Raw genomic sequence first — 10,055 nt, forward strand, 5'->3', positions numbered from 1 at the left:
TTTGCTATAACCATGTCGGTGTTGATTTCTTGCTACAATGACGTCTGTTTTTTGCTACAACCCACATTTTGTTTTGCTACCACGCACTATCAGCGTTGTTATTTTTGGTACAACCACGTTAATATTTTTGCTACAACCACATTTCTATTGCATCTGTGGTCGATGTTTGCTACATCGCTACTTGTTTTTGCTACCATCAGTGATTTTTACTGCATGGTTCGATCTGACGGTCAAACAGGGTTCGATCTGGCAGCTCGTGCGCAACCGGCCGAAAATTTTGGGCGACGCGCCGGCACAAGTCAGTCCGCTTAATCTATCTCTTTCCTTTTCTTTTCTTACATGGAGAATTAACCCTCTCTCTCCCCGTAAAAAATATTGACCCAGTATCTCGTTGCAGCTTTTGTTTACCTTAACCAAAATCCTCTTGCAACAACTGCGCCATGTTAAAATTTGTCGTTCAGTACATATTTCACATTTTTTCAATGCTAGATTATACATATTTATAATATTAATAATTCTAAATAAAAGTGAAAATTGTGAAAAAGAAAAGAAAAGGTGAAATAAAGACAGAAAATGAGGTTGTGGTCTTCACGAGCTAGGCCGGTCCAGTCTGCGCGCTCCCTCGGGCTGGCCGTCCCTGTGTCTTAGCGAGACCTGGTCAAGCCTCGCATCGCCTCGTGCAAGATGGGCCTGTCCGGGTGCGCGGGAGGCCACGGCCTCATTTTTTGTATTTTTTCTTATTTTCGTTTATATTTCCAAATTTTCTAAATAAATATATTACAAAGAATCGTTAACATACACATATTGAAAATTTTAATAACTGGCATTTGAAAAGTGTTAAATGTATAGAAAAAAATTCCTCATGTATACATAAATATATATGTATAAATATAAAATATTCCTGAAAAAGTTTGAACATCTATTTCATTTTTTTAATCCATGCATTTGAACGAAAGTTAAACACGTATTTAGAAAATTTTAATCAAGTATTTGAAAAATATGAAATGTGCATATAAAACATGTTGACCATGTCTTATGAAATTTAATATCATATTTAAAAAAATTAATCAAGCTTTAAAACATGGTGAACATGTATTAAAAATATTAAACTTGTATTTGAAAAATGTTAAATGTGCATAGAAAACATGTCGACCATGTCTTAGAAAATGTAAAATTATATTTTAAAAAGGATAATCAAGCTTTAAAAATGTTGAACGTATAATAAAAAATGTTAAACTTGTATTTGAAAAACTTTAACCAAGTATTTGAAAATTGCTAAATGTGTATATAAGAAATGTTGACCATGTATTTGTTAAATTTCTATTTGGAAAGTGTTAAACCATTTGAAATATGTTAAATGTGTATAAAAATATTAACCATGCATTAAATATGCTAATCTTGTTTGTTTTGTAATATTTATTAGAAAGATGTATTATATAGTACTATATAACAAAAATGTGTATATATAAACAGTGAAAAACGAGAGAGTTGATGAAAAACGAGAAAAGAAAGAAGGAAAGAAAGAAAACTGAAGGGGCGGAAGCTATTCAAAACGTGAAAAACAAATAAAATTAAAGAAAACAAGGAAAAAAGGAACGAAATAAAAATCTCATGAAAACAGAGAAAGAAACCAAGACAACTGGTGAGAAAACAAGGAAAAGAACCCAGAAAACCAGTGAAAAACTGACTCATTCCCCTGAAGTTGATCGCACCCTACCATTTTACCACGAACCCAACAATGACTTACTGACTTGCAGCGGTACGGAACATCCATGAGATCCCGGATCAATTAATGGGTGCTCCCTTATTCTTCTCTATTTCTTTGAAGCCTGTACCTGTTACTGTGGATGCTTGAGGCAAGAACTCCTTCTGTCTCATTATAAGCGAGTTATAGCTCTCGCACCTCTGGTCGTGAGGCTGCCCTACATTTCGCGTCAAGCGAGACATAGATGCGCCAGCTGAAGACTCCCAGTAGACCTGGGCCCAATTCAATCGCGCTCTTCAGCCCGTATGGAACAGACATATGGGCCAAATTCGGCAATCTCCTCTCCTCTCCTCCTTTTTCTTTTCTTCCTTGCAGTATCGTTTTGTAAATTGTACGTACTGTATAATCCATTTTCTGAAGTGGAAAAGGCCGAGCGATCGGATAGAGAAATCCCGGGGCGCGGAGAGCTCCACCTCCTTCTATCCTTGCACGGCATGGCGCTCCTCCGCCTCCAGCAGCACTGCTCCCTCCTCCAAACCTCCACCTCCCACCTCCCAACCCTCCTCACGCCCCCGCGGAACCCTCGCAGGAGCCAACTCCCGCCGCCCAATGCGGCCAGGAGTAGGACCGCCAGCTCCTGCATGGCCCCCTCCCCCGCCGCGCGAATCTTGGCGCGGAATGCGGCGGCGCCCTGGCGGGGCGAGCTGCTGCTCCTCCTCCCGGCGGCCTGGCCGCTCCCGGCCCTCGCGGCCGAGGCCGACGGCGGCGGCGGCGGGAGCAAGGTGAGCCTCGAGTCCATCGTGCTGGCCATCGACGACTTCAACAACCGGAACCCCTTCTTCGTGGCCGGGGTGGTGTTCGTCTGGCTGGTGCTCGTCCCGCTGGCGCAGGACTACTTCAGGAAGTACAAGGCCGTGGGCGCCCTCGACGCCTTCCGCAAGCTCCGGGACGTGCCGGAGGCGCGGCTGCTCGACATCAGGCGGGGCAACAGCGTGCGGTTCATGGCGCCGCCCAACCTCAGGCTCGTCGAGAAGAGCGCCGTGCAGGTGGAGTTCGACGAGGAGGACGAGAAGGGGTTCCTCGGGGAGGTGCTCGCCAGGTTCCCGGACCCGGCCAACACCGTCGTATGCGTCCTTGACAAGTGAGTGCTCCTTGGAACCTCGATTGACGTACCTGCAGTGCTGAATGCTTAGCCATGTGTATCTATTGATCGAATAGGTCTGGCATCAGATCCTAGAATTCATTCGATTAACGTGCATAGTGCTACATGTCTTTTTATACAGCAGACTACTAGTGTACACAAGTAACACAACTTGGAAATTGGAAGTTCGGTGCAGGTGTAGTTAAACAACGAAATCAAACTATTTCCATGCAAAATTCGTGGAATAAAAAATAGACCCTAGGCGATTATTTGGATGGGCTGATAGTTTAGTGGTTGAGCGAGAATCGGCCGAGTGTGAAAATCAAGTTAAGACCAGTTTTCTCTCGCTATGTTCAAAATTGAGGCGGACTAATTTAGTATCGTCTTACTTACAACTGAGAACTGCTTTCGCATCAAGCTGACGGTGCAAGCAAATAGCATAGCCATGTTTCAAAAACATTGCCTTTTCTCAATTTTGAGCATAATCTGAATAATTTGGGACTATTTGAAATTAGCACAGATTTTCTCCCTGAAAAAAGGAAAAGACCCTCGGCCTAGAATTAGGACAGATCAAACTGCCGCATTGACAGTTCAAAATAGTCAGATAAGCAATTAGTCAGTTATGTTACTCGTTCTGCCACAATGAAATAAGTTCTCCATCCGTCTTGAATTACTTGTCTTAGATTTGTCTAGATATGGATGTATCTAGACATGTACATCCATATCTAGACAAATCTGAGACAAGTAATTTGGGACGGAGTTAATACAAGATAAGCCTCTTTTGCATCCCACGAGTCCCTATTCTAAATAATTGTCTAGACTCGACAAATAGATAAATAAATAGATAGATAGAAAATGTTATGTTCATGTTCTAGTGCATGTACCAGACTGCTAAAGCTGGATGCCATGTGAATTCAGAATCCAGATTGTGGCAGTTTTGCATTGGCACTGAATGTACTGATGTTGCTGTATACTTTTCATCATGCCAAAGCAACTCTGCTTCAACTCTTATATATCTCTTTGAACTTTATCATGCTGCAATCTTTTACCAACTTAAGTTTATGTTGTGTAAGGTAGCTTTGATGGTAATTCAATGAAAGTGGCTGAGCTCCTGTTCAACAATGGTTTCAAAGAGGCATATGCAATCAAAGGGGGACTGAGAGGCCCAGATGGTTGGCAGGTTAGTTATGACACCGAGTTTTAAGTAATAACGGCAGTTAAAAAAGACACGTACATTGTTGTTTTAGCACTGATATTAGCTATTTTCATAGGCAATTCAAGAAAACTATCTTCCACCATCTGTCCACGTTTTTCCACGGGAAAAGAAGAGCAAAACTTTAACGCACACTGATGTGAGCACTGAAGGAACAGGTGATCAGCCAGAGGGGAATGGGGAACTGTTGACTTCTCCTAACAGCACTTTAGTCAATACAAGCAATGGAACTAAGGATGGTCATGAAGAACCGAATGGAAGTGTTTTAGCCGCGAAGCATCCAAGGAGACCATTATCACCATATGCTAATGTATGACCCCATTGCCTTCCTACCTCCATACAGTAATTCAGCAGGCTCTAAATTTGATTTTCATCAAACTTCTATCTAGTCAACGGCAGTTATAATGTTCTTTTCAAAATAGTAACAACATTCAGACAGTTAATATACTATAGTTATAACTTCTCACTGCGCGCTATCATACTTACAGTTAACTGAACTCTCATTGTATTTACTGCTGATATACTATAGTTCTGTTTCTGGATATGCATGTCTCAGTTAGACAGTTAATTCCTGAAAACAATGGCAGGCACTATGCTCTGTCCTAGCAGGTAATAAACAGTTATAACTGCCCTGCTCAAATATTTTCATGCCTAAGTTGTTCAACAATACATTTTAGGTTTCTGTTTGATTTTATTTTTTTGGATCATGTTGTAATCTAAACACACCTTGAATTTATTATGCAGTACCCTGACTTGAAACCGCCATCATCTCCGACGCCATCCAAGCCAGGGAGGGCAGAGGGAAAAGAAGAATTACTAACTTCTACTGGCAGTTCTTTAGTCAATACAAGCAATGCAACAAAGGATGGTCGTGAAGAGCCGAATGCAAGTACTTTAGTCACTAAGCATCCAAGGAGACCATTATCACCATATGCAAATGTATGATACCATTGCCTTCCTACGTCCATACAGTAATTCGATGGGGTCTAGATTTGATTTTCATCAAATTTCTATCTAGTCAACGGCAGTTAAAATGTTGTTTTCAAAATAGTAACAACATTCAGACCGGCCTGACTGCGTGCCGTCATAATTAGTTAACTCCATTACAGAATCATCCTTGTATTTACTGATGATATACTAGAATTCTGTTTCTGGACATAGCATAGCCTTGTAAAGCCTTATGCATGTCTTAGCTAGACACTTAATTCCCGAAAACAATTGAGGGCGCCATGCTCTGTACTAGCAGGAGACTAACAGTTGACAGACTGACCTGCTTAAATGTTTTCATACCTAAGTGGTTCAGTGTCCAACGCATTTTAGGCTTATGTTTGAGATATTTATGATTATATCATAATCTGTTTACACACAATGAATGAATTATGCAGTACCCTGACTTGAAACCACCATCGTCTCCGACGCCATCCAAGCCAGGGAGGCCAGATGGGAATGGACAACTGTTAACTTCTCCTGACAGTTCTTCGGTCAATACAAGCAATGCAACCAACGATGTTCAGGTAGAACCAAATGGAAGTACTTCAACGACGAAGCATTCAACAAGGAGACCATTATCGCCATATGCAAATGTATGACTACATTGCGTTCCTATCTTCATAGAGTAATTCAGAAGGATCTATATTTGATTTTCATCAAACTTATATTTAGTGAACAGGAGTTAAAATATTGTTCAAAAAATAGTAACAACATGCAGACTGGACGGATTGCATGCTGTCATACTTACAGTTAACTCCATTACAGGATTCTCTTTGCATTTACTGCCGATACACTAGATTACTGTTTCTGGACATGGTATTGCCTTGTAAAGCCTTTGTTAGATAGTCAGTTCCTGAAAACAATGGCAGGCGCTATGTTCTATACTAGCAGGAGAATAAACACTTACAGACGGTCATTGCTCAAGCTCAAATGTTTTCCTACCTAAATTGTTCAATGTCCAATGCATATAGGCTTCTGTTTCAGTTCATGATCATGTACTAACCCATTTACGCACATTGAATTTATCATGCAGTACCCTGACTTGAAGCCGCCATCGTCTCCGACGCCATCCAAGCCAGGGAGGTAGAGGAAGCAATGATGGATATATAGGGCAATAGGACACCGAAGACTTAACGAAGTCAGAGTCAGCCTTTTGCCAAATAACCATTTTGTTATTATACTTGAATCCATGGATATAGAGGCGATTGAACGGATCGTGACACAGAGGACCGTTGCTGCTACCATGAACTATTTTATGTTATAGCATGGTGAATTCTTACATTCTATGTAAATTTCAAACTTCTTCCCAGATTGCCGTTCTTATTGTCTGTACATTGAAGTGAATGTTGCACTACCAGACTGCGAGCATATCGTATTAACATTGTATTGGCATGGTAGTGCTGCATGGATCTCAGCCTGCTAACAGGGTCTCCTCTGCTGAAAATCAAAATCATTTTGGACCTGTCTGTTAGCAACAGGCCAAGAACAACAGGCCGTCCGGAGTTTGGGATAAAATGATCCTTTTGCAGTTTGGTCATCCAGCCTCCTTCATGTTCGACGGTTTCTTTTTGAGGACTGCTTAACAATTTTTCGTCGGTCGACAACTGGATGGCTTTGGCGGTGGAGAGGCAACTGTGTCGATGAGTCATCGGTCCAATAGGAAGGAAGAAGATTGCCCAAGACACCTCGGGGTATTTGTTTTTGAGGGGAAGTTTGCTCGTATTAGTAAGAATTTTCTTTTTTGTCATGCATTGGGGCAATCATTTTGACTGTGCAACATGTTGGTAAATACTAAAAGTGAATAATCGGTCTTGAAAATGATTTTGAGGGGAAGTTTGCGTGTATTAGTAAGATTTTTCTTTATTTTTTTCCGCAGGAAAGTAAGATTTTTCTTGTTATAGGGGAAATGATGTTGACTGTGCAACATGTTGGTAAATAAAAGTGAATAATCTTCGCAAACAAAAAAGTGAATAAGTGGTAGTGAAAAGCAAACTGGTAAACAAAAGGAAAGAACTTATTTAAAGATGAAAGACATGTTTTTTTCTCGAGAATATTATTTGAGGTTTCGGGTGAAAAAAAAATGGCACATGTTGGTAAATACTAAAAGTGAATAATCGGTCTTGAAAATGATTTTGAGGGGAAGTTTGCGTGTATTAGTAAGATTTTTCTTTATTTTTTTCCGCAGGAAAGTAAGATTTTTCTTGTTATAGGGGAAATGATGTTGACTGTGCAACATGTTGGTAAATAAAAGTGAATAATCTTCGCAAACAAAAAAGTGAATAAGTGGTAGTGAAAAGCAAACTGGTAAACAAAAGGAAAGAACTTATTTAAAGATGAAAGACATGTTTTTTTCTCGAGAATATTATTTGAGGTTTCGGGTGAAAAAAAAATGGCACATGTTGGTAAATACTAAAAGTGAATAATCGGTCTTGAAAATGATTTTGAGGGGAAGTTTGCGTGTATTAGTAAGATTTTTCTTTATTTTTTTCCGCAGGAAAGTAAGATTTTTCTTGTTATAGGGGAAATGATGTTGACTGTGCAACATGTTGGTAAATAAAAGTGAATAATCTTCGCAAACAAAAAAGTGAATAAGTGGTAGTGAAAAGCAAACTGGTAAACAAAAGGAAAGAACTTATTTAAAGATGAAAGACATGTTTTTTTCTCGAGAATATTATTTGAGGTTTCGGGTGAAAAAAAAATGGCACATGTTGGTAAATACTAAAAGTGAATAATCGGTCTTGAAAATGATTTTGAGGGGAAGTTTGCGTGTATTAGTAAGATTTTTCTTTATTTTTTTCCGCAGGAAAGTAAGATTTTTCTTGTTATAGGGGAAATGATGTTGACTGTGCAACATGTTGGTAAATAAAAGTGAATAATCTTCGCAAACAAAAAAGTGAATAAGTGGTAGTGAAAAGCAAACTGGTAAACAAAAGGAAAGAACTTATTTAAAGATGAAAGACATGTTTTTTTCTCGAGAATATTATTTGAGGTTTCGGGTGAAAAAAAAATGGCACATGTTGGTAAATACTAAAAGTGAATAATCGGTCTTGAAAATGATTTTGAGGGGAAGTTTGCGTGTATTAGTAAGATTTTTCTTTATTTTTTTCCGCAGGAAAGTAAGATTTTTCTTGTTATAGGGGAAATGATGTTGACTGTGCAACATGTTGGTAAATAAAAGTGAATAATCTTCGCAAACAAAAAAGTGAATAAGTGGTAGTGAAAAGCAAACTGGTAAACAAAAGGAAAGAACTTATTTAAAGATGAAAGACATGTTTTTTTCTCGAGAATATTATTTGAGGTTTCGGGTGAAAAAAAAATGGCACATGTTGGTAAATACTAAAAGTGAATAATCGGTCTTGAAAATGATTTTGAGGGGAAGTTTGCGTGTATTAGTAAGATTTTTCTTTATTTTTTTCCGCAGGAAAGTAAGATTTTTCTTGTTATAGGGGAAATGATGTTGACTGTGCAACATGTTGGTAAATAAAAGTGAATAATCTTCGCAAACAAAAAAGTGAATAAGTGGTAGTGAAAAGCAAACTGGTAAACAAAAGGAAAGAACTTATTTAAAGATGAAAGACATGTTTTTTTCTCGAGAATATTATTTGAGGTTTCGGGTGAAAAAAAAATGGCACATGTTGGTAAATACTAAAAGTGAATAATCGGTCTTGAAAATGATTTTGAGGGGAAGTTTGCGTGTATTAGTAAGATTTTTCTTTATTTTTTTCCGCAGGAAAGTAAGATTTTTCTTGTTATAGGGGAAATGATGTTGACTGTGCAACATGTTGGTAAATAAAAGTGAATAATCTTCGCAAACAAAAAAGTGAATAAGTGGTAGTGAAAAGCAAACTGGTAAACAAAAGGAAAGATCTTATTTAAAGATGAAAGACATGTTTTTTTCTCGAGAATATTATTTGAGGTTTCGGGTGAAAAAAAAATGGCACATGTTGGTAAATACTAAAAGTGAATAATCGGTCTTGAAAATGATTTTGAGGGGAAGTTTGCGTGTATTAGTAAGATTTTTCTTTATTTTTTTCCGCAGGAAAGTAAGATTTTTCTTGTTATAGGGGAAATGATGTTGACTGTGCAACATGTTGGTAAATAAAAGTGAATAATCTTCGCAAACAAAAAAGTGAATAAGTGGTAGTGAAAAGCAAACTGGTAAACAAAAGGAAAGATCTTATTTAAAGATGAAAGACATGTTTTTTTCTCGAGAATATTATTTGAGGTTTCGGGTAAAAAAAAATGGCCCATGCAGGTCTCGAACCTGCGACCTTGGCGTTATTAGCACCACGCTCTAACCAACTGAGATAATGGGCCAACTTGACATGTTTTATTAATCACTTTATTTAATTTCAACGTAATAATAACTCCCTTTTTCCACGTGAAACCCCGTTCCGGGGAAACAAAACGAAATATTAAAACTGCATTGGCCCATGCAGGTCTCGAACCTGCGACCTTGGCCTTATTAGGACCACGCTCTAACCAGCTGAGCTAATAGGCCAATTTAATAATTATGTATTAAACAAATTAATAATTAAGTAAAATAGCAATCCGTACGTAATAGCTTCCGTATTTATTTATCTCTTCCTATACCTACTAATAAAACAAATAGTGCTTCTTTCGTACGTCATCCAAATTATCCTTAAAGTTGACTAAAATTACCCACCAATGGAACCTATAAGTCATGAAAAACGTTTCAAACAGAAAAATCTTTGAATTGGGCGGCACATGTAGGCACCTCCTATATTACGCTCTGGTTTTTGAAAAAAAATGCAGCATACCTGTTTGGGCCGGCCCATGCGTGGACGCCTGTTTTTTAGTTTAGTTTTTTTACTTCTCTTTTCAGTTCCATTTTGTTTTTTCTACATTAAATAATTTAGAACTTCAAACAACTTTTCTCAATTTTAAGAAACTGAGAATTTCGAAATAAAATATTAAAAAAACATTTTTTTTAGAATTCAAAAACTACTCAGGAGTTTTGAAAAATGTTTGCATATAAAAAATGT

At 38.2% G+C, this 10,055-nt stretch overlaps 1 protein-coding gene and 2 non-coding genes across 3 annotated transcripts; 1 reads left to right on the top strand and 2 right to left on the bottom strand.

Annotated features, from left to right (window-relative positions):
* Window positions 1–2,127: 2,127 nt before the first annotated feature.
* Window positions 2,128–6,435, top strand: LOC123445091 (rhodanese-like domain-containing protein 4A, chloroplastic). Its single transcript, XM_045122021.1, has 6 exons — window positions 2,128–2,846; window positions 3,924–4,026; window positions 4,118–4,369; window positions 4,804–4,998; window positions 5,445–5,642; window positions 6,083–6,435. Exons 1-6 carry the CDS (start codon window positions 2,200–2,202, stop codon window positions 6,134–6,136), a joined length of 1,449 nt encoding a protein of 482 aa, XP_044977956.1. The 5' UTR covers window positions 2,128–2,199; the 3' UTR covers window positions 6,137–6,435.
* A 2,857-nt stretch (window positions 6,436–9,292) lies between these two features.
* On the bottom strand, window positions 9,293–9,366 carry TRNAI-AAU. Its single transcript has one exon. It is a non-coding gene; the product is annotated as a tRNA-Ile (tRNA).
* Window positions 9,367–9,476: 110 nt separating this feature from the next.
* TRNAI-AAU lies at window positions 9,477–9,550 on the bottom strand. Its single transcript has one exon. It is a non-coding gene; the product is annotated as a tRNA-Ile (tRNA).
* Between the last annotated feature and the right edge of the window lie 505 nt (window positions 9,551–10,055).

Source organism: Hordeum vulgare, chromosome 3H, assembly GCF_904849725.1.
Source record: "Hordeum vulgare subsp. vulgare chromosome 3H, MorexV3_pseudomolecules_assembly, whole genome shotgun sequence".
Classification (NCBI taxonomy): domain Eukaryota; kingdom Viridiplantae; phylum Streptophyta; class Magnoliopsida; order Poales; family Poaceae; genus Hordeum; species Hordeum vulgare.

What these genes read in the sequence shown, in the direction of transcription:
- LOC123445091 (XM_045122021.1), top strand. Translation starts at nt 2,200, where the DNA reads ATGGCGCTCCTCCGCCTCCAGCAGCACTGCTCCCTCCTCCAAACCTCC. An exon ending in GTCGTATGCGTCCTTGACAA is followed by an intron (nt 2,847 to 3,923) that starts GTGAGTGCTCCT and finishes TGTGTAAGGTAG; the next exon opens with CTTTGATGGTAATTCAATGA. An exon ending in GAGGCCCAGATGGTTGGCAG is followed by an intron (nt 4,027 to 4,117) that starts GTTAGTTATGAC and finishes CTATTTTCATAG; the next exon opens with GCAATTCAAGAAAACTATCT.